The sequence below is a fragment of the Ptiloglossa arizonensis genome, chromosome 6, assembly GCF_051014685.1.
Source record: "Ptiloglossa arizonensis isolate GNS036 chromosome 6, iyPtiAriz1_principal, whole genome shotgun sequence".
Lineage (NCBI taxonomy): Eukaryota > Metazoa > Arthropoda > Insecta > Hymenoptera > Colletidae > Ptiloglossa > Ptiloglossa arizonensis.
This window is the reverse complement of record NC_135053.1, coordinates 24752249-24776959: the sequence shown is the minus strand read 5'-3', so window position 1 is coordinate 24776959 and position 24711 is coordinate 24752249. Positions and strand designations below refer to the sequence as shown.

The 24711-nt window shown below is 49.3% G+C and overlaps 2 protein-coding genes across 2 annotated transcripts in view; both read left to right on the top strand.

The window, feature by feature from the left end:
• The window catches only part of LOC143148417 (uncharacterized), a 42805-nt gene that overhangs the window by 14187 nt on the left and 3907 nt on the right, over positions 1–24711 (top strand). The window contains exon 3 of the mRNA XM_076314721.1: positions 24019–24462. The gene's annotated coding sequence lies outside the window, so the exon portion shown is untranslated. The remainder of the gene's footprint in view (positions 1–24018; positions 24463–24711) is intronic.
• LOC143148418 (uncharacterized) lies at positions 4874–6165 on the top strand. The gene is made up of 4 exons (XM_076314722.1): positions 4874–5075; positions 5111–5280; positions 5332–5596; positions 5793–6165. The coding sequence occupies exons 1-4, from the start codon at positions 4874–4876 to the stop codon at positions 6011–6013; spliced, it is 858 nt and encodes a 285-aa protein (XP_076170837.1). The 3' UTR covers positions 6014–6165.

Here is a 24711-nt window from a genome sequence, read left to right as displayed (position 1 = left end):
GACTCGAGCCATTCAATTGTCGCGATAACGTCGGGATCCGAGCGAAGACGCATCAGACTCGGCCGGAAACTACCTCGTCGAAGAGCTTCCTGCCCGTTTGCTCTTCCCTCCTCTCTACGGTCGACCACCTCGACTTCCGACTTCGCATTCCCGGTGAACTTTGCGTCAAAAACAACGAATTCGTTCCACATTTCTCACGATCCTCGAATCGTACCACCGAACTTTGCGACGCGATTTGGTTTCCTTGAACCGAGTCGACGATTAACGGGACACGCTCGAAATATCCTCGATATCTTCGCTGTTTCGATCGATAAGATCTCTCGTCGACGAAACGATCGTTTCTTCGAGAGGGTAAGGTCGACTTCTGTTCTTCGAGAGGATCCGACGATGAAAACCGATTCGCGTTTGGTTCGCGTCGAAATTCGACGAAGTTACCAATTTGGCCGATCCGAGACAAGTTTAAAGACACTGGGCACTGTTTACCGTTCGAGGTGCTCGAACGACATCGCGGACATTGCGATTGAAATATTTCCGATAGCTCGAGACTCTCCAAAAATTCTCTTACTCGTTTCATCGTTCGTCCGATCGTTGTACCGAAAATCTGATCGATTCCAGACGCATCGAATGTAGCGAATAGGCGCGTAATCCCCTATTCGCTTATCGGGGCGCAAACACAAGTGTCGCGGGGACGTTGAACTTCGGCAATTGAATTTGTACGTCGCGAGCCCCTTCTCTCGTCCCCTCTGTTCACGGTAACGGTCGAGATAAGTGCACGATCTTGCAACGGAGGAAACGTTATCGCCGCGTCGCGTCAGTTTCATCCTCGTCCCAAAATATCACGAGGAATGTAAAGTTCCATCGTTCCGATCTTAATCAGTTATTCCACGGGATAGAGTGTAATCGCGACCGGTGCGATTCCCATCCCGATTGTTCGTCCTTTCGTATTGTTCGGGGCTTTGTACAATCGGTTCGAGGTACTGCGGATTCTCCGGCGAATCTTCGTTCCTCGTTCGTCGTCGAAAATCGTGGCAGAATCGGGAAAGAACGGTCCGAGAAACGGAAAACTCTGGCGAAAGCGTTGTTCGATAACGGTCCAAGCGTCTTGGTACGATTGTTCGGAGTTGTATCGTAAACGAGTGTCGACGCAAGTGCAATTTCGACGCAACAATTTCAAGAAACTGTGAGAAGAGTGCACCGTTTCGCGAAATCTAAAGGCGACGCGAACGAGTGTACCGGGAACGAAGAAAATGGTAATTTTGCGAAAAAAAATGTTGGTTACATCGGGCGCGTTGATTACTTTCCATTCGTTTGTACCGGTTAGTCGGAAACGCGAATTAATGTTCAAGCAGAGACGATTCATTCGATTATCGTGGATAAATGGAAGGGGCGCGCAAGCGTTAGTTTCACTTATGAAAGAGCCCGCTGATTGATTCACGAAGGTACTCAAATATGTCGCGTCGAACTAATGTCGGTGTATCGTATTGGGGTACAATCTGCAAAATCGGATTACAGTTTGGTGCTACACAGCACTCGATCGACAAACTAAACTGAGTTAAGCCCGGTATTAGAAGCAAAGCCTCGTTTATTAATTCAAACCGAAGTTAACCCTCTGTGTTTCTCTTCGCGAACTCGAGGAAAACCACTGGGGTGTGACATTACAGTAGCGGGGCCACTGCACGGTTAGATCAAAGTTAATCCGTGCAAACACAGCGTTCTCCGTGATATCGGAAACGCGTGTATATGGAATAGTTCAGCAGCATTCGACGCGATCGATTCTTTCTTATCGCCCCGTTGTCGTATCGCTCGGACGCACACGCTCGTCGTTTTCGTCGATTTTACCATTACTTTTCAACGCGCGAATGCGTCTGCGTTTCCAGTCACGTTTTTACGTATCTGAAAATACATTTCTAACGTTGATCCTTCGAGAGAAAAATCTCGACGCACCGTAAACCGTATAATTTGTACAAAGGACACTATTCGTCCAGTGTGTATGTACGATGATTCGAAGATCCTCGGTTCTTCGAATATAGCAAAGAAACTACGAACGTGCAAAGTCTCCGAGTTCGAGTACCGTCCGCTACTTCTCGCGTTCGTCCTTCCTCGATCACAATTTCTCAATTTTCGGTCGCTGCGCGATCCGCGATCAATTGGTCGATCCTGACGCCTGACCTCTTTGCCGCTAGCTCTACGCTCCCGGCGCGCCCGGGGAATAGCTGGTAGCAATTTGGGAGGAACCTCGTTACCGAAACTTCCCCGTCCGAGGGCGAACGCGCGCTTCGCCGGTAAAGCAACTTGCGGACTCGAAAGACCCCCACTCTGGTATTTCGGGCCGAGAATTGAGCATTATTTGCAATTACTCCTATTCGGAATAAAAATTAACAACTGTACCGTTGATCGTTGATCCAGATCCTTCGTCTAGTTTAATTCACCCCTACGAAATAACAATCTGTATATTTCCACTTCACCGATGACATTTTCGGTGAATGGAGTAAACGGGACGAGAAGATTCATGCGCAAATTCATCGTAATTGCAATCGACGAGGTAACGGATCTCAAAATTGGTTCGAGAAGGGTACCGGGTACAGGTGTACAACTTTCCAGCGCGAGAAGCTCGCCTAAATTCCGTTCGACGTACAACCGGACGTATCGCAATTATTTCAAACATTTTCGCGCGTACGATAACCGACGCAAATATTTTCCTTTTAATCTCTCGCGTAGTTTCCTCGTGGAGAAAAAAAAAATGGTCCGATTGCCGATTTCTCGAGCCCAGACACGAGCAAACCCCGTGAACTCGGTTGATCCGTCGCCATGGTTAAAGTCGAACCGTCGTCGGTGGCGCTTGTCGATCGTCCGTGGTGCGGCGTGCAACGGACGAAGCGATTCCCGGTGGAAAGAGAGTTTGCATAGCGGAAGTACCCTCGAATCGATTCATCGAAAACATCTAACCCTCCTGGAGACCCGCTCGACGTGTCTCGTGGGAGGAGCGCCGAAGGGGTGGCTCGGTAGAGGGGGAAGGGCTGTCGGGGATCCCGGACGCACGGCGAATAGAAAATACCCCGGTCTTAGCAACTACCCCCGCCCTTTCTTCTTCCCTCTAACCGTGACTCTCCCCCTCTTGATTCGGTAGGCTGCACCGACTACCTTCGAATCCGCCGCGGCACGCGGAACAAAATAAGAAAAATGAAATTGCTTCGAATACCCGCAACCGTCCACCCTCCACCCTCCACCCTCCATCCTCCACCCTCCACCGCCCACTCGCCATCCCCTGGCGGCGTTGCGCTCGTGCCGCGGCGAGTATTGAATATTCAAAACTTTTCTCGCGGAAGAAACTTTCGCATCTTGCGCAACCTGGCGACGAGGAGGTTTAAGGAAAGGAGAGAGGGTTTCGGCCCCCGACCGCACCCCACCGCCGCGGTTCTTGTGGACTTTCACGTGGTTCTGGCTCTCGGCTGCGGCAGACAGATTTGATTTTACGAACGGCCACGGTGAGGGGGAGGAATCGTCTGGAAAACGTGAATAATTGTTAGCTTCTGAATTCTTCTCGGTCGCGGTTCGGTATGCCGCGACTCTAGAGAGAAAAGGAGAGAGAGAAAGAGAGAGAGAGAGATATCGCACGGAATGGGGTGAGCATGGCGTCTAGTCTTTGGCAGAGATATTTGGGTACGAATTAACGTACCCCCGTTTCTTCTACGAATTGTTCGTTTCGTCGGACTGCGCGCCTGCCAACCGCTTCTCTTAACGACCTTTAAAGGAAGAACGAATTGTTAACTCTTCGCCTATACTTGGAGAATTTCTCCGATTCGAGGAAATTCCATCGACTCGAGATCGAAACACTGCGTCCGGGAAAATGTAACGGTACACGAAATATCGAAAGAACGATGTTGGCTTCCGAATCGATCGCACGATCCGTTTTTACGTTTCCACGAACACGTTTCGTCGCAGCGGAATGAGTTGGCCGCTCGAGGACACCGTGCGGCTATCCCCACCCCTTCTTTCGCTTGCTCCGCCCACTCTTTCTCTCGTCTCTCGGTACTGATTTACAGATTCGGTGTCACGAATCTCGATCTCGATGAAATTTACGGCAACGTTAAGGAGTGGGATGCGATTCCGTGCCGTCGCGGTACCTTCTACCTTCTATTTCGTGTTGCGTGAATCTTAATTAAGTTCAATAGCCGTGCAGAATGTTCAGGGTAGCCGCAAAGTGACCTCAAACGACCAATTAATTTCGTTCCGACGACATCTTGTGATACAACGCAGAACCAATTTGGAACGTAACTCTTTTATTTTAATATCTTGAGTATCGCTCGACTTTGCGAATATATACTTACCCCCTCGTGTGTCTTTCGTCGAAGAAACACGGCAGGAGACAAGCCCGAGCGAAAGATTCCCCGTTCACGGATGTCCGATTTAATATCGTTAATGTTTCCCTTTGAAATTGAAATAAATTTGCCTGGCAGCTTTGCGCGCGTAAAGCACGAAGTCCACGTTGAAGGAAAAATTTTTCACAGACATCAATTTCGGAACGAGACGTCGCGCTCGCGATTTCGTCTCTCGTTTCTTCCGTTTCTCGATCGATTATCGGGCGATCTCTGTCCCTCCTCGTACAGACTTATTAATTATCGGAAAGAAGAACGCAAATAGAGTAGATTTACAGTGCACGGGAATGCGATTACGTCTTTTTCGTGCGGTCTGTGTGGAAAGGTGTCCTCCCCTGTCCGTCGAAGCCCTGCGGTAACGTCATCCGGCTTTTGATGTTACGTCGCCAACATCTTTGCCACTCGTCCGAGGCCCGAAGAGACTGATCTAATTATGGCGGCTGAAATAGAGTCAGAATACTGAAAGGAAACTAGGATAGTGCCCAGGTTGAAGCATAATGGCTCGCCAAAGGACGATGTTATCGCAGACGGCTCTATCGGAGACTAGAGAACTCCACGGCTCTTTTCACGAGCGGTCCGCGTCGGTTTTTTTCTTTTTTTTTCACCCGTACTCGGAAGACAGATATCGTACCGACGCGAGTGGGGAATTATTACTATTTAATACGCGAAAGATGGCGCGGGTAAATGCTCGCAGGACAGGTAATACGATTAACTCCGTGCACTTTGAACGCGAGCCTTCTCCACGGGCGTCACGGCGACGCTGATTAATGCGCAATCGACGCTCGGCTTTGATACTGTTTCATGTGTCTCGAGTTTCAAAGCAAATCTTGAATCAGATCCGGTACCGGCGCCTTACGAACATGCCGCGACGCGCCCCCCTACTTTCACCGGTTGCGATTCACAGGCGAAAAGGACCCAAAGATTTATACGAACCGAATTAAATACGAATCGGTAGGCAGAATTGAATACCGTGGAATCGGGTCAACGTGAAACCGAATATTTCAGCGACGACACACTCGCCCGTTATTTTCTAAGTGTAAAATTTGGCGGTGATCCGGTATACAACTTTCGGCACGGTAGACACGTCGAGCACGATCGCTGTACCGCTAGTCGTGGAGTGTCCAACAACATCGCGAGCAACAACGAAAGAAGACTTGCGACCAAACGGCTGAATCGACTGACCATCGATTACGACATCGATCGTCAACGATTCGTACAAGGTAAGTAGGTTCTGTATCCACGAAAACGGAAAAAGATTTCTTTTCCATTCGTTGCCACAGATGGAACTTGAAATACTTCACGAAACTGAGAATACACTTAAAGTTACAACTGGCTACTGTGACGACTAAATCAAATTTTCCACGCCCCATTTACTCTCGCACTCCTATTCTGTAACACGTAGTTTACGTTTTAAAGTGGCTGGATTAGCGCGAATGCCGAGCACGTGTCTTGGAGGCCTGTTAAGCAGCTGCGAGGTCATTAAGGCGACTTTCGCCTCTTTATGGTTTTTAGCTTTTTTCACATCCCGGAACCCTCGGTTTGCAACTAACAATCCCACTCCAGGCTTCCCTTTCCTGCGAAACAGTTGTCCATCTCCCAAATTCCTCAGCCAATCGGATGTCAAACCGAACGCGTAAAACGGAGGATTGACACGCGGAGAAAATAGTGCAACAGTGCAACAGTGCAACACTCAAAACAGACTGTGCAACACAGTGCAACGATTTTTTTGCCAATCAGTTTGACACAGACTCGATCAAGCGAACATTTCGCCATCAGTTAAACATTACAAGAAACATACAAGTTCGACAGTTACACGAGACACAAGAGTTCAACACTAGTTGCAAGAGTTCGACAAACAAACTACAACAAACCAGAGATCGGTGGCTAGAGTTCCGCGGCCAGTTTACACAAAATATACAACCTAACAACTTTTGCCAACCCTGCGCTAAATACAACACTGTTAAATACCACAACGAGACTTCGTTCTTTAAATTTCCAACGATCTCGACACCCCTGAAAAGCTGTCGAGAAGTGCGGACGTCGAGACGCTCCAATTCAACACCTCCCGTCGTCCAACGCGCTACAGGAACTTGTAAAGGAAACAGAAGCAACGAAGGCCCAGAAAAAGGTACACGCGCGGATCGAAATTAATTTATCGAAATGCATCCAAGTGACACCCGTATTGTTGCGTTTTTTACGCGCTACGAAAATGATCCGTTACGGGGCGAAAACCCTGAACGTAAAAAATCTATTGTATCTCTAAGCGAACGTGTCTTCTCGAAAGCTAATTTCTATTCGTCACGAATTGGAGCACCGCGAAAGCTATATTCGTAAGACGAGCTTTGCAACGAATGTTGAATCGAAAGTACGGAACGCGCAATATACTCGACGAACAAAATTCGTAGGTAACGCGAGGACCGGCCGAAACAAAGCGCATCGATTCGCGGCCGGTCCAATAAAATCCGACGAAACGAGAGGGCACAGTTAATCAAGTTCCGCTCGATGAAATCGCTCCGATACCCCGAAAGCCTCGTTTCGCGCGTATTTCTAGCGGGAACAGAGGCGGCTCGTCGAGCGACAGAGACGCGTAGGGATCGGTTCACGCACGAACGGTCCCTTCGTCGCAATTCCAATGTTCTCGCGGAGTTGAAACCGTGGCGTCGCGGCGCATCCGCAGGAATCCACGCGGCACGGGGCGTCGTCGGTGTCGAGTTTACTGGAACCAGCCGCGACCCTCGGAGGATGTTTGCTCGCATCCGCGGCTGCTCGTAGCTTCGGAATTCATACTTGACATCAAAGCAACGTCTGCTCGATGCATTATGTTAACGCGCACAGGTTCACGTGGGACGCGTACACGCACGGGCTGGCTCCGCTCCGCTCCGCGTTTACATAGGCGTATTCCAATCGGCGCGAAACGGACCGACGTCGCGCCGCCGTGTCGTCTGTTGCCGCATCGGGTACCAGCCGTAATTACTCAACGCCCGTGCTCGTCTTCGTCGTCGGGCGTCTTCCTCGCACGCGGATCAAAATTTTGCCAACGAGTACTCGAGACCGCGGAAGAATCGTATCTCGAACGGTGAATATCTTCTCGCGGGTTTACGTCGTTACATCGAGTCGAAGGAAGCGATTCTTTCGTTTCGAGTACCGTGCAAGTGGCGAGACCCGCGAACGAATCGCCGAAAATACATCGATTCTCGCGTCTCGATTGGAAATTTTCGACATCGTACGCGTGGCAAGATCTTCACGGGTCCATCGACTCGCGAAGCGTCGTCGAAGTCGCGGTAAATTCCAGCGAGAAGACGTTCACACGCTTCGAGATTATTTAAAGTTGGAGAAGCGAGGGGCGGACGGTTGGGCGTTGCGCGCACAGTCGACTCGCAAATTGACTGACTTCTGACCCGGCTGGTGAAATACGGTTGTTCGGATGAGCGTGTACGAGCGTAGTTGCAACCGTCTTTCCGAGTCTCCCGCATCGTGTTCTCTCGGTCTGGCTCGCTCGCTCTCTTCTTTTCTTCTTTTCATCCGCGCGTTCACCGTCTCGGGCGACAACCTTCTCGCCCGATTCACGGGAGGCGAGGCAGCTGGGCGCGAAATACGATAAACTCTCGCGAATCCCTCGCGAGCGACGACGTCGAAAAATATTTACTCCTCGAATGCCCGTCGGGCGTTCCTGTTACCCTAAGCCTTTACCGCCTCGTTCGTTCGTCACCTCCTCCCCGTCCCGCCCCGCCGCCTGGAGCCTCGTCCCGACGTCAAGGTCTCACCCTCTTCCATCGTGCTTCGGCAAGAACTCGTTTATCCGCGGGCCAAAGGTATTTACATAAATCAGCCGTGCAATCTCTTTTTATATTTTGCGAAAGTATGGGCCGAATATACGCGACAGGCTGTACGCGCGCGGATCGCGCGCCCTCGACCTCGCGAGAACACCGCTCCCTTCCACCGTCCCTGCCCCCGCTGGCACCGTGTCGGTGGCTGTTTCCGGGACGGGCTAGCTTTTTTATCGGCAGTCTTGCGAGATAAGCGGGTCACTGGGAGAACGGTTTCGTTGATTTTTTTTCTCTTTCCGTCGACCGGCCCTCTGTCTACGGACCCTTCTCTCCGTCCTCCTCGTCGTTTTTTTATACCGCTGGAAACTCTTGCTACGAGCAGGGGTAAATACGAGATACGAGGCTCACGAGCCCCCTCTCCCTTCGTTCGCACGCGCGCGCGCGCGCGTTGGGGCTTTATACCCTCGCGCGTATTACGCTTTCTTTTCCCCGGAAGCTTTATCTCTCGCATAAAATAGTCGCCGAATGAATTCACCGTTCAATGAATTCGGCGTTACGACTACCCGTAATAAATAGCCGTTTCCGTCCTTTGGGATTCCGTGTCGGTACGGGCGTTCGCGATGTCAGCCGCGCGCGTACGCGAAATTTTTTAGAGCCCCGTCCTGCCGGGGGGAGCAGCTCTCCGTTACTTCTGGCCGGTGAATTTTTTATAGGACGAAAGAGGCTCCGCGGTTCGGCTTCGTTTGCCCCCCTCGAGGATGCTTTCTTCGCGATGGTTGATGTCTACGGTGTTCTCGCGGCGCGCGAAACCTAATCGTCGAAGGTCTTTCGTACGATTCGCGAGTTGCTACACGGGAGAAACTAGTTCTTCGACGCTTTTCGTCGATCGACGAGGAATCCGAAAAAATCGAGGAGAACGCGAGCGCGCGATTCGATCGGCAACGAGAAAACGTAACGAGCTCGCGATGAAATTTCCGAGCGACACGAGGCGTTGCGAGGCGGCGCGACGCGTCAAAGTCGGACTCGTTCCGCGATCAGGACCAGCCACGAGGGTTTTCGAGTCGTATACGTTTGCGTATCGAGTCACGGTGCGGGGTGAGAGGGGCACGGAGGATAGAGGCGGAGGGCCGCGGTACTTTCGGTTAATGAAATCGAGGTCGAGCGTAATAGGGTGAATTTCGAACGGGCTTTGATGTCGGGTCTAACCAGACGCAGCGTTGCGCGACTCGCTCGTCTACCCCTCCCGGATCGACGCCCGGTGAAATATTAATTAATCGAGCAAAGACAAACGTAGGCGCGGACAGCGTCCGATTATTTCCGGTCTGGCTGGCCGGGCGAGCCAGCCGAGGCTAATTAATTAAACGGAGCCCGTGAGAACGCGAATTGTTTCCTTCCACTCTTTCCCGACGCGCTCGAGGAAATCGAGCGTGCGACCCCCCGCCAGCGATTAATCGCGGCCCGTTCTCGCGCGTTCCTTGTATCGTTCACGGCGATCCCTTCCGGAAGCCTTTCCTCGCGGCGTCGATAAATTCCCTTCTTCCCGGAGAAACGATCATCGCCGCGCCCGGCGTCTACTCGCCTAACCCGTGATGAAGCGTTGCCCCCAGGATGTTCTTAGTTCCCTTCCATTGAATTACTTTTTATTTCGGCGAGAGAACGAGTGCGAAGGTAGCAGCTGCGAAGCTTCGAGGAAACCGTGTATCTCGAGGATCGAATCCAACCCGGTGCTGGAATCGTAATTAATACCGTTGAGGTTTTAAATTGCGGCCCCTGGTGTTACGCGGAACGAGGTTTACGGGGTTACGGAGACGTTTACGCGCGTTTTGACTCAACGTTCGCTACGCTCGTACATTTCTACGATTCTTTGATTCTCGAAGCCGGTAACAGCTGTCGAACATAGACGAGGACTGTGCGAATTGTCGCCCGGTCTCGACGAGCGTTAGAAATCTTCTCGTTGTCGGTGCGTTCGAGCGAGCCTCGCGGTGATGAATTCTCATCGCGAACGTGAGTTCGAGCTAGGGTATTTTCGCTAATTTCGCTCGAGTTTTGCATTTTTACGGAACAATACACGATCGTTGTGTTCCCACCGCGACGACGCGGGGTCTCGGGTTCTCTCGATCGTATCGATGCGTACTTTTTTCTTCTTTACCGTTCCCGGGCACGAGAAGCAAAGGAGGTTCGAAAGTAGTCGTTACAGGGAAGTGGAAAACCGGCAAAGGAAAAGCGCAAGGAAAGCCAGTTTTCCGGGGAGGTGGGACGAAAAGCGACAGTTGACAGGGCGATTTATATCAACCGACGGACCGAGCGCCGCGTACCTGCACTTTCCAACCGCTGACCGCAATTTACATTTGAAATTGCTTCGCGAGGGCGTTTTAAATTTTTAACAATACCTGCGCCCCGCGGAACCGTCGTCAACGAATTTTACGTTAACGTTAAAACTCCGTTCGTCCCGTTAATTACGCATGCTAATGACTGTTAATTCGCGGCGGCGGAACACAACGCGTTGTTCGTAAACGGATAAACAATAGCGACCGTGGCTTTACAATAATCGTGGCGAACGGTTACAAAGGATATTCGAATATTAAGCGATTATTTTACGTCTGCAGTGTAACGACTCGATATAATTACTCCGCGTTAAAACCCAAGCATTTGTTGCCGACACTTTGTGCCCGGTGTTTTTCATACGTACCTCGTCGTCGTTTCCATTGTTGCTCGTTCAATGATTTCCTCGTGGAACGCGATTTCTACGAAGCAACGCCTCGAACGAACGAAATTAATTGTTCACGAGCGTTGCGCGATTTTCGAATTGTAATCTCGTTCGTTTACGTTCGCTGGGAATTTCGCGGCTCGTTGCCGTGCAATTTCTCGAAGACGTTTCGCGTACACGCGTCGTATCGATCGATAAGATAAGAGAATCGCGATAGGAACGAGCGTACGTGCGAAAATCGTGACCACGGACGGTCCACTGGTCGCCATCTTGGTCCTATCGTGTGAAAAAAGTAAATCACGGTTTCGTTTTAAACGATCGAAACGATCTTGAGATCGTAACGAATGCACGGTTTCTACGCGATTGATTTCGATCGACGACAAGAAGTCGAAAACTATTTCCAGTACCTTAACGACCCTACGTTCAAATTTGTCGACTTTCGAATCTCCTCAACGTTCTCGTCCAGGGAAAATCCATTTGAACGCTTCTTCTACCTTCTAAACCGTTTAACGTTGCCCGTGATAATCTCGAATGTTTCGTTTCATCGATGGTGATGAAAAAAAGGTACGCTTGAAAAAGTTCCGAAGGAATATTCGATACGATAAAGGGATCGCTCGAATCGACTTAAAATCGAACCGTTAACGTTTTCGTATCGTTTGCATAAAACGGAGATATCGAAGCGAGTAGATTCCATCGTCGCGGGCTGTGTAAGATAACGCGATATTATCGGGACAAGAACGATACTGTATTATCCTTCTCGGTGGAAGAGGACGGAGCAATGGGCGTTAACAAACGTCTCGACAAATCGAATTCGGGATCTCGAGACGGCGGACGCCGGATCATTTCCGATTTCTGCAGGCGTTTCAGAGACGTAGCGTTTCGAAATCGTCTTAAGTGTCCGATAAGCAGCTAGTTATTATCCGAGCCGGTTTGCACATCCGGTTGCCGAACCGTTGCAGCTGAGGGCCGATTGCACAAATCCGGATTATCCTTCGCCTGCGCGGATAATGCTGAAGATCGTTCTCGGAGGCTGATGCCGCTCGGACGAAATTTATGCATCCTGCTCGGTTCGTCCGTGTCTTGACCGTGCCCGGGGAATAATTGCCGCGTACCGGAAGTCCTCCGGTGCGAGAATAAATTTCCTTCGGACGCGCGTGCCCCACGCTCGTTGTATTCGTTGAATTATCGTAAACGCGAACTCACCGCGGAACGAGAGACAGGCTGTTTTAATTCCGGCTTATCAAATATTTGGTTCAATCCGGGGATCAATTCAGCGTGAAAATAATATTGCCTCGTGTATCGATGACGCCACGACCGACGACCATTTAATTAAATTTATCGGGGCCATTACTGTTCCACATCGACGCGCGTTACGCGACCAGTTTTTTACGTCAACCGAGCGAACATTGCCCGCTTTTCATCTTCGACACGGAAATTTCACCCATTTCTCTCGTCAATATTTTGACCCGCGTTTTTGTCGACCATGTGGGTCTTTGATCGGCGATCCGTCGAATCGTGAATCCGTTTTCGACGGAGATCGAAAGACGAGGGTAAATAAAGGACACGAGGGGGCAACGATCGCTTCCTGGATCGGGCTGACTTTGCTCGTTATGGTATTTCTCGTAACGGGGCAATCGACCAGATTCGATCGTTAGGTATTGGAATGGAAAAGAAAATACCTCGACGATTATCCTCGCTGGATGCTCTCGATCGGAGCGTAATTATCCTGCTAATATACTCGAAGACCGTAACAGTATTTCCGAACGGTCGATGGTGCCGCGGGAAATTATCGACTTGGAAATAAGGATAGAGATTTTCAAATATCGATCCATTGGTTAAATCCTCGCTATTCTTCTCACTCGCGAAACAAAAGTTTTCATCGTTTCGGCTAACGTAAAACTCATCGTTGAATTGTAATACGTAATGTTTCTGTCTATCGGGAGAACAACATTACTAATAGGAGAAACGATCGTTGGAATCGGGACATTTCCGTCGGCGAGTTGAAAAAAAAGCTTCGAGATACATTTCTGTAGGATTCAGAGATCTTAAATCCTATAAGCTTTAAAAGAGGATTTTCCGTATCTTCTTCGGGAAAGCTACGGTCTCTTAAAATTGTTTAAGAGGCGGGAAGACTGGCAGTGGACGAAATACAAACGACGAGAGCACGATAAATATAGCAGAGTTAAGAAATTTCGAAGGTGATCGATAAAAATCAATTACTCTCAAAGTACTGTTCAAAGTACTTTTCTTTTTTCCTTAAGAAAACGAAATTTCGTGCTAAACTTCCGTAGCTTCCATTCGTTATTTCAAACAGCGAAGATATTAGGCTGGTCCGTTTCCATCGAAACAACCTATATTTCTCTCGTCTCGGGGAAATACCGTGTGCTCCTAAACTCTCGAACGTCTTTTTTTTTTCATTACTCGGCCAACGTCTCTCTGTCCAATTAACGAAATGAAATTCGTCAGGCAGCTCTCCCGAAGACGCGCGGACCGTCCTCCGAATATTTCCCAGACGATTTTTTTTCCCTTCTACGCGGAAGGGCGGCCGTCCTTCGGGCGTTTCCACGGGCTGCATCGAAGCGAAACGAAGACACCGGTCCCAGCGGCTCGGGCGCGAATGCCGCAGATTACCGTGAAAAATGGCCGCTCGAAATTGCCCCGTGTCTCCTTAATGCTTCTCACGCTAATTACCCCGCAGAGGGATTTTATTCTTTCATTGTTCTCGTCATTTCGCGGTGCGGTTTTGTCGCGGGCGGAGAGTAAAAAGGCTCCCCCGTCGTTTTTACGATTCAATTTCGGACGATACACTTTTCAGAAGCGTCCCGTCGTAACGCGAGGCGAGGACGTTCGCCGATTGCTCGGTATTGTTTTAAATACACTTTAAGATAGTGGAACGGGGACAAAGGGAAGATGAGAATCTGGCCGAGGGCGACGGAGTAATTTCGAGGTAATGTCGGAAATGCGGAAACAAAGGCTCGCCACCCGTTATCGTAAACATTCTTTAAGGAGACCGGCTCTCCCACGAGATAAAGTAACCGAGAATTTAGTATCTCGTAATACCGCGCTACCCGCGACTCGTGTCTCTTCATTTTTTACAGCCCCCTGTCCCGGACTCGGTCGCGTTCCGAACTTAACAAGCGGCGCAGAGTCGTGTCCGAATCGCCGTTCAATTTTCCACGGTATTTCCTCGACGTTTCGTCGGCCTAACGTAAATACAGGAGAATTTATATTTCAAGTTTTGAAACGCGGAGAAACTTTAACTCCGCGAGAAACATTTCTACGGTACGGTCGCCCAAGATTCGATTATAATCGTTCGCGACTCGGTCCGAGATACACGGAGTCGCGACGCGTATCGTTCTTCGTCCACCCTTTCCTTCGATTTTCCTCGCGGAATTACTCCTTCGTTCTCGTGGAACTCGACGAGAGAAGAACTCGAGCACTCGGATGGTCGACGATTCGACGAGACACGAGACACCGAGCGATTCACCGCCGTTAGGACGAAACTTTTTACGGATTTGTCTCGAAATCGGTAAAGACGAGGTGGTCGTTACCGGTCGAAATTTCGGTACGACGATTACGTACCCCCGGTACGTTTAGCCTCTCGAAGCTCTCCGAGTAGCAGGATCCATTCCACTTTCGCGTGCACGCACAGTGGGTCTGCATTATTGCAGCTTATCCGGTATTACGCTTATGTGACGCCGGTAACATCGCAGCCTTAAGCGCGCACGGTGTATCGAACACGGAATTACCCTATGAATCCTCCTACCCCCGTGGAAACTCCGCGCACAATGCTCGAGGGTTTCCTGCGAGCCAGTCGCAGTTGCCCCGTATCCAAAGCAACCGACTGATAAACATTTTTTCGTCGTTTCCTTCGCGACTCTTTCTTGCTCGTTTAATACCCTACGCGTATAGGGTGCCCCGTGAAACGGGGCTCGGTCGTATCGGCGAAACGGTTCGAGGTACGCGAAACAGACGCGAGACGAAATCGTACACGGTTTTGATCGCGCGTAGCTTCGAACTTGCAATTCCCAGGAACGTAAACGCGAATCGATTCTCGGGCGAAAAAATTAACCTCGAACGGTCCACGGTGCACCTTCTACACTTTTCGCGTTTTAATTCGCGAAAGATCCCTGGTTGCGTCTCGTTCCTGGAAACGATCCACGAACGAGAAATTTTCATTTCGCGGATAATTCTACCGGTATCGATCCTGCTAGATTTACGATTATCGTCGCGGTGAATATTCTTTCGCGGAGATGAAAGGACCGCGTTAAAAAGTACGAGGTTTCGTGGAAACAGCAGCTGCGGTTGCGCTTCGTAGTGGCGTTTAAACGCACAACGGTGACGCAGGGATCCGCTGTTTCGACGAGCATTGAAATTTTTCCTTAGAGCTTATCAACCCTCGGAAGAACAATCGTATCGATCGGTTCGCGAGAATCGTTCTACCGTCCCCTCCCCTCACCTCCGCGTGTTCACCCCTTTGTTATCCCGGTGGCTCGTCGCGATAAATTCCGCGCTTTAATCGGCCGACGGTTCGTGGGACGAACGGAGCGTACGCAAGCTCCGGTTTCCACGCGAATTTATGCCAAGCCGAGGGTAAACAAGAAACGAAGCCGTTTAAATGGAACGTCCATCGCAGTTTTTGCATCTCGTGGACGGCCCAGCGTCTCTCTGTTCCATTACGTAAATTACGTCCCTTCGATTCGCTTCCGTGATTCTTATATTTGGCCTCCCTCCCCCGAAAGGGAGAAAGAGGGAACGGGGGCTGCATCTAATTTCCCTCGCGATCCCGCTGCGTTACGTCGTTGCCCCCTTTGTATTTGTTTATTCGAAATTTACCGCGATCCCGTACCGAGGAACGGAACGACGGCGTTCCCAGCGCGTCGAGAAATATTTAACGAACAATTTCTCGAAGATTTTCGCAGGAAACGCGATCGTTCTCGTCCGCCTCGCGTTGGAGATTGTTACAGCGACGAACGAACGACCGAGGAACGTCTCGAATCTTCGTGTTTTAAAAATGGCGGCGTTCCAAGCGCGTCGAAAAATATTTAACCTACAATTTCTCGAAGATTTTCGCAGAGAACGTGATCGTTTTCGTCCGCCTCGCGCTGGAGATTGTTACAGCGACGAACAAACGACCGAGGAACGTCTCGAATCTTCGTGTTTTAAAAATGGCGCCGTCCGTAAAATATAACGAAGTTGCGAGCGTACTTGAAATACTTTTCGCTGGTTAATTTATCTCCGAGACAGTTTCGAGCGCAAGGAGAGGATGAAAAGAATCGCTTTTCACGGAGAAATACGTCGAGCGGAGCCGTGGCTGGGCTGCGTTCTGATATTCCGTAGACAACCTCCATTACGGCATTCCGATGCTCGTCGTAAGAGGCACGCACGAAATTCGTTGATTCGGTCGGCGGTCTCGAGCAGGGTCAGCCCAAGATGCGCTGTCGATGAGTTCATTAGAACTGGCTGCTACGAGGGACGATACGGGGAGACCCCTTGGAATCTTGGAAATGTTTCACGCCTCCTATTACGTATTATTCCGCGCGCTATGCCTGGAAATCGAAGGGGACAGACGGGATCGAGCGGGATAATCGATGTTCAAAAATGTGAAAGATTTACGGTGGTCGGAGATCACGAACGATCGAAACGTCCAGTCCCTCGTCGTTTCTTTCGCGTTGAAAAGGACGAAAATATACGAAACAACGAATTTCGAATTCCGCACCCTTCGAGGGTAGTTCGTTACGTCGCTTCCATCGAGTTTTGTTTCCCAACGGTCGCAACGAAATTAATAACCGCAAGCTCCGCGACGCAACCTCGTCACGGTTACTCGAAATCAAAGTTCTCGTGGAAGAAAGCTCTTCCGAACAGTCAAGACGGATGTACGTCCCCGTGTCGTACTTTCGACGCGAAATTAATAACTACGAGCTTCGAATCCGATCCCGTTACGGACACTCGTAACTGAAGTTCCTCCAAGAGAACCGAGACGATACGAGTCGATCCCTGAATCGCATCGAAAGATCGGAAAGGAAGGTTTTACGCGTTAATTTTGCCCCGAGCTTTGTTCACGTAACGCGAGGTGTCCCCTGTGCTGTTAAATCGACACGGTCAAATATCATGGCGACAACGATGTCTTCTACGCCTCCCTGTGGTAATAAGATGACCCGATACGTCTCCATTGTTTGACGTGTAAATCGGGGCGCCTCGTTTCTTTCGAATTACGATAAAACGACCACCCAAGTTAAGTCTACGCGCAGTACGTACCGTATCGTTCGACGAGATAACACGAACGGATTCGATGTATCGATTTTCGCCCGTATTCGCGAATTCGGTACATTCGATTCGATGGATTCGAAAGTTAGGAATATCTTCTATCCTGTTCTAGCCGGTTTCCGGCGTTGGAGATCGGCCGTCTCGATTTTCGCGTCGCGGAACGTGCCAGCCTTGACGATAGCGATTCCGTGGTCGCGAAAGAATTCGCTCTCGAAGTATCTCTCGGAGCGATATCGAACAACGGCGGCAACGTTGATCGATCGAGCAAATAACGGAGCCATAACCGCGTCGAGGTCCCCGGATCGGCGAGCGTGTAAAGCGTAAACGCAATCACGCGCACGGAGCTCGTTAATCAGGAAAAATGTACGAGTTTAATTTCATATCGCGATCGACAGAGGCCGAGTCTGCATCCTGTCGGTTAACGACATAATCTCGTTAAATAACGACGTGATCCGGCTGCGAATTCGACGAGGATCGGGGAGCCGGCGAGTACTGCTGATTACGGACCTACTGCCAGCATTCTAACAACATCCGTGCCCCGAACCTGCTCGATGTAACCCATCCCAACGGACTCCGCCATTTTCCTCTCGTCCCTTCGTACGTTCCACGCTTCTTGGTCTCTGTCTCGCGGTGGTTGCGTCGCCGCCAATACCGGGTGTCGGTGACCCGAACCCTTCGCCCGTGTTACATTCCACGCGTTGCATTTTATATCTTTCCGAATAACGTCGAAAGCTTTTTTACAAACTTCTTTCCCGTTTTTCGACATTTATGCACACTCTGTGATAAATATCGTCGTCCGTCTCCCAATGGAAAAATTGAAATCGAATCGTAGTTCTGAAAAATTGAAATCGAATCGTAGTTCTGCCTACCGTCGGCCAATGCATCGATCCAAAAAGACGATACGTTTGCAACGATCGTCACCGTACAGTAAGAATTAACACCTCGAACATTTTTGGAACTGTGAGAATATGGGAACAATATTTCGAATGAAAATTATTTTCCACCGAAAGAGTAATTTTCTCTACACAGATTCGTCTTCGATTTCAACGATGCGAAGACCGATGAAACTTGCAACACTTTATCGACACGAAACTGACCAGGTTTTCAAGCTTGCATCTAACTCGATAGCTTCGTAAAATTTTCCAATGTTCGATCTATTTTCGGATCGTAATTTTTGATATCTTGTGTATCGAGGAATGGTCAAACGCGGCTCGGAACTTTATTTTCGTTTCGCAAGTCAGGATCGCGCAAAGGGAAGGATGAAAGGAGGAAAGAAATTTATTGAAATACATCGGAGTTACATTCGTATTTTCGTATTTCGCTAAACAGTATTCGTTCGCGTCTCGCGTTGCGATGCGAATATAAGCACGAGCGTTTCTTTATCGAACATTAATATCGATGCTTCGATCGGTTGGGAACCATACTCGAGATCACGCGCGGTTTGTCCAAAGATCGAACTATCGAATTAGCAAATTGTGTCCAGAAACGAAGCAGCGAAAAATTCGAATCTCCAACGCTCGTCGATCACGGAACATACTTACCTAGATATCGTTGCAGCTGTAATCAATCGTATCAGCGGCCATAGAGCGCGCGGCTCGATACCATTCGTGCGAATTTGTACCGCCCCAATCGCGAAAACGCGCGTACTCGTTATCTCGTCTTCGCGATCTTTAATTAGAATTCGGTAAATCGTGGAGGGAAACGAAACATTATCGTCCGGTTGGATATTAATCGACACGCTGCGGCGTCGTGATATCGCAAAGGTCGGAAACAATTGTTTCGCGGTCGATCGAGTACGCGCAACAAGTCGCGTCGGATAAGTCATACCGAGAGGAGTTTACGTTTCGAGAAATAACCTATCCGCGTTGAATACCGCGCACACGCACACACAAACACACGCGAGCACGCACGCACGCACGTGCGCGCTCAAGCACGGTTACGGCTTCGTCGTATCGTTCTCGATCCGTGGACTACTCACGAACGACACAATAAGTCACATCTTTCTTGCCTAACTTCGGAATTTTAATATTCGAATCGTATTACTCGAGTCCAAAGACGTACACGATTTTCAAAGCCACTCGAGGTATTCGATCAACGAGTAAAACTTGCTTCGCAGAGTCGTGTTCTGTCGTTCGAACCGTTTAAGAAAAATCGAGGCGCTTCGAGAGAATTCGAGAGACGAAAATTAAGAATTTATCCCAGAACTCGTTTCATCGAAAGTGTAGTTCGAGCAACGTTTAAGCGATCGGTTAATCGACATTTACGTAACTCAAATTGAAAGTTTTAATTCGCGTGTTTCAGGAAGATTTTCTACGATTTTTCGAGCGATTCGGAACACTCGCGTGGTCGAATTTTCTTATACAATGTTTGATTTCGCGTATCGGGTTTACCGTCTTTGGGAAAAATAATTCGTAAACGCTGTGACGATACGAACGAAACGCGTAGTAAAACCTTCCGAGCGTAGCATCGACCGTAGCGTAAAGAGAAAGAGAGACGGTCTTGGAAAGAATCGCGAGTCGTATTTGGTCGGACGTTCGTATTCTACTTACTCGTTGCGCCACATTCCCTTTAACCCAGACTCGGTCTCCCTTTCTCGCTACGATACCGTAGACTTTACGCTTTGTGTCTCGGCTTCGAATTCTTTGGAATAATACTATTTATACAACGGGTGTTGAACCGAGGTGTAAAATTATTCAACAAATACGAAACCGTAGAGTAATATATTCCACGGTAGAACTTACCCACCGGAACGCGCGAGTTGCACCGAAACACGAAAGGGTAGAAGTACGTCGTCGAGTTTCCGAAACGGAAAAAAAAAATTGGTAAAAGAGGGGAGAGAGTCGCGGCTCCGATCGATGAAAAAGGAAACGATTGAAAAGAAATTCTTGAAAACCCGTCGAACTCGAGAAACGAGACGAGAAGCGTTTACGCTCGATGTAATTCGGAATAAAATTTTGACATCGCGAAACGAAAGGTACACGGACGTCGCTTTGTAACGACGTTCCGTTTATTTTGCTAAGTACTGGAGGCACGCACGGTTTACACAACGAATGTGCGAGAGGGATGATTGCGCATACAGCTTATCGCAACGACAGTCACTGTCGCAATAACATGTACGGATACGTACCTTCGACTCCGTAAACGGTGCCACTCGACCGGCGCACAAAAAAAGGAAGCGCACGGTCTCGCCCCCTCTTGTTTCCACTCCGTCGACCCTTCAATCTTGGAAGAGGCAGAAAATGAAAACACCAGGAAACCAGGAACGAGAACGACGAGCACGAAAAGAAGCGGAGACAGAGGTTCGGGTAGGGGGAGCGAGTGTTTCGTACGAGACAAACGATACTTTTCACGGTAGGGAATAAAATGAGCCGTTGAGCGAAGCCAGTCGGGACGATCAGGAACGCTAGAAAAAGCGACCTCTCCTGGCTTTTTATTATCGTTTCGCCTAAAAACTATCTACGACCGATTTCCTCCGCGTCTACGCACCCACTCCCGAGTCTCGAACCCCTCCATTTCTCTACCGCCCGAGCTAGACGGGATGAATCGCGCTCTTAGCACTCGACTCTTAAACCCGGTAAGCGGATCAGCCTCGCCGTAGCTACTTTCGAGTGTTGCCTCGCCCGCCCCGGTGACGACAACTGCGACGACGACGACGACGACGACGACGACAACGACGACGACGACGACGACGGAGCCTCGAGGTCCACTGGTTGCAGACGTCGCGAGAAACGCCGCGACGTCTCACCGGATTAACTCGTTCGAGGGTTACGAGGCCGCGATTATGTGCCACCTGCCACGATTGCGGACGCTCGCCGGCATTAGTCTGTAATTATACGCAGCTTCGCGCAAAACAGGTAGCATTACGCCGTCGTAAATGGGAGACGGAGTATGTTGTTCCCGCAGTTAATTGGAGTCCTTATTGCAGCTTAAGACGAGCGTCGGTTAACGTTCCATGGGCTCTGTAAATTTATTTTTACCACCGCTGCGTCGCCGTCGTGATTCCACTCGTTAACGCTTCGTCCTCCCGCACGAGGGGAACGGATCTCGAACGATCGATCGATCGTTCGTCGAAACGAGAAACGAAATTCATTCGATGCGTGTCGCTGCTCGATTCGAGAGATCTCTTTATTCGGAATCTTCCGTAATTCGAAACGTTGCTGGGTAGTTTTCGTTGAGAAACGAGTTCCCGGATACTTCGAACATACGCGAACAAGAAAATCGTTGGAGTTACATAAATTTCGATCGTACGAAATCCACGTGTTAACCAAAGTGCGCACTAATTTTTTAAGTTGCGATCTCGTGAATAGTTAAACGTAAAATAAAGAACGGTGAAACAGTCCGAGCGAAGTGAGCAAGATTTTAACTTATCCCGAGATCCCCGTTTGCTTTACAATTCGAACTTATGTCACGAGAAACTTGAAAATCGAGCATCGAGAAATCAATGGTTTTCACAAACTGGAACAAAAAAACAATTTAAGCTGCCACTTATCAACATTATCGTCACCGAATAATTCCACACTCGATTCTTATCGAAGTCCTCCGGTGAACAATGCTTGTATCGTTGATTGATTTTTTTCTTTTGCGCACACTTTGTTCCTGGATATCTAGAAAGCGTCCGTAGAATCGTAAATAATGTCACGCACAAAAATGGACGAATGATTAAACGCAATATCTTCGTTATTTTCCCAGAAATATGATGACATTTCGAAACGAACCGTTCTCGTAATTTGACAATCTCGCGATGTCGAAGATTAGTATTAATTGCGGAAAAATGTGGGAGGAGGTTTTTTGCCTCGTTGTCGTCAATTGTTATCTCGAACATTTTTGCGTTTCAAAGAAAGCAAAGTTGCGGGAAAGACGAAAAATTATCGTCTGGATAAGCTGGTGGTCCCGATCGAACGAATTGTTGAAAAAGCAACTTTTCGGAGGAAATCGAGAACAAAAGGTTATGCGCAAAGAAACTCTTTTCGCTTCTGTTTTTATAATTCGAGTTTTACAATTCGAGTTTTATAATTCAGTTGGCACACCGTCGTAAATTCGATCAAATATTCGCAACAGATATTTCTTACGCAGCGGGTACCCATTGTACGTTTCTACGCGTTACCGTTCCAAAGTTCGGTAGAAAGAATAAAGACAAATTTTCATTTACCAAAATACAGTAGTCGCGTCTAACAATTTAGATACATTTCCGTTACGAGGATTTTCCATTCGCGAACGAGGTAAAATCGTGTAACGGGCATCGTTCGTTTTTTCGCGTAAACGTACGTGCACGAATGATCGAATATTTTTCAGCGCTACCGTGGGGAACTCGTTAGAAATTTTTGTCGGCTGGCAACGGATAAAGACGCAATCGGCGAGTGAAAAAGCCGGCAAAAGTTTCTCGAGATCGCGAAACGAATTTCGATAAAATGGTCTCTGATACGCGTCGCGGCGGTGTCCCCGCACCATTTTGTTGCGTATCTGGCAATTGTCAACGGTCGATCCCCCTACTACCGAGTCGGTGGCGGTACCCTTAAAAGTTTTCCGCTGGTCACCGTACCGGAGTTATCAGAGGACACGAGTTTACCGTTACCGACGATATCGCGAATAAGAAATCCCACCACGGCCGGCACGGTCGTAAGACTCTTTGTCTTACGGCTCTACGCGAGGCTGGCGCGTGACGTAAAACCCTCGAAGAACGTCACCGTGCCCGCGTGGTTAGTCCACGGGCGAGCAGCGACATTTAATAATGTAGAGTAGCGGGCTAGACGATGGGTACACACCGGGATTGGTACACACCGCTTTCGGGCGTCTTCAATATCTGAGCAGCTCAAGGACCGCATTGTCTAGGGCGGCGGCCCAACCTCGAGCTTTATGACTCTGTCCTTCTCCCTTTCCCTTTCTCTCTCTCTCTCTCTTCGAGTCTCTCGGTCTCTCTTCGACTCTCGTTCTCTCCCTTCGGCCTCGACAACGACGACGATGACGAGCATTATGCAGCGGATAATGGTCCAACGGGTCGCCCATTCATTTCTCCCCAACCACCCAACTCCCCGTTCCCTCCCCCTTTCTACGGTACACGTGCAAAGAAACCATACTCGACAAACACCCCCGGTAAGATCCTGATTGAATTATGTCTCCCTCGGCGCGGAGAGAACTTCCGTATTTCGGACAAGGAGATTCGAACGCTGAACGCAGAGGGGGGAGAGGCACCCCGAACGACGTAATTTTTTTCTTCCTCTTTCGAAAATACCGCCACGCCGCGGTACGAAAGAACCTCCCGATTGAAATGTAAATACCACGCGGCCGGGACGAAGAAGGATCGGTAAACTTTTTTTCTCGTCCTCCGTCCCCCGTCCCCCGTCCCCCGTCTCCGGTCTCTCGCTGACTCCCATTGTCCTTTGCTCGAGTCGTGGCTGTCGGAGCGGGTCCACCGCGAAGTTCTCGCGACAGCTAATTTCTCCGCGCGGAGAGGACTCCTCTCGGTGAACGAAAATGATGTACGTAGAGGAGGAACCGCGAGCGAGAAAAGTCGACGGAAGCGAACCGCTCGTCCTTGGCGTTCGGGCACGCAAGAGGCGCCGAGTCGAGAGACCGTCGCCGAGGAGAGAGCCCTATTCCAATTCCAGCAAGTTAATTGGAATTGTTTGCCGCAGACACAGCGAGCCGTTCGCCCTGGCACGCTCCCGAACCCTATTCCCTCCTTCGGCGAGGGCAACCCTCCCGTAGCATCCTCTTACTCGACCTACGCTCTCCGCGAAACTCACGCCGACCTGTCGCAGCCGCATAGCCCGCGACGACGACGACGCCTGCAACGAAATTAATTCCGCGAGCACAGCGTATTAAATTTCTCCTACCGAAGTGGATGAACCGAGCCTCGATAATGCGGAACGGACCCTCGTCTACGAGACATTTTTCTTTACAGATTCGGTGAAATACGCAACGACCAGAGCCCGTGCATCGATCGACTTTTCGACGGTTCCCGAAAGCTGCCTTGTATCGATACTACTCAAGAATCGCAAAACTTCGCAATTACGATAAACAGAGCTATTCTAACGAACCCGTGGGTCGTGGACGATTCTACGATATTTTACTCATCTATGCAATTCGATCTGAACGGATATTGAAATGTAAGCGCGTGTGACATTTTCGCACGTCAATTCTCGTTAAGTGCGCAAAGTAACGGTGGAAGTTACCCGACAATAAGTACGATGAATAATTCAAGATGCGATAAAATTTCATATCGATACCCCCGAACGACCTAATCTTGTTCCAATTGAATCCGTTCGGTATATAAGCCACGGTGAGCCTGAATTCTGACATCGAATACTTCTTGCACGTTGCAGCAGAACGGTTCAAAGCTTACAAGGTGAGTACCAAAGTAACTCGGAATTACATTAGAGCGAAGCAGTTCGGTCTTCGTTGACCATCGTTGCACCTGAATTTACGCGTTTCAATGTTCGCTCTTTCAAACGCCATCTACTCGATGCGATCGAGCAATTTATTGTCAATTTATAAATTTCAAATATTCGCTGTACACGAAACCTGTCTATTGTATATTGACGATTACAACGCGTTAACGATACGTTAAATCGTACTCTGTTATAGATATATACTT

Coding starts and splice junctions, on each gene's coding strand:
- LOC143148418 (XM_076314722.1), top strand. CDS start 4,874: ATGGCTCGCCAAAGGACGATGTTATCGCAGACGGCTCTATCGGAGACT. Junction 5,076..5,110: donor GGTAAATGCTCGCAGGACAG/GTAATACGATTA, acceptor TTTGAACGCGAG/CCTTCTCCACGGGCGTCACG. Junction 5,281..5,331: donor TCACCGGTTGCGATTCACAG/GCGAAAAGGACC, acceptor ACGAATCGGTAG/GCAGAATTGAATACCGTGGA.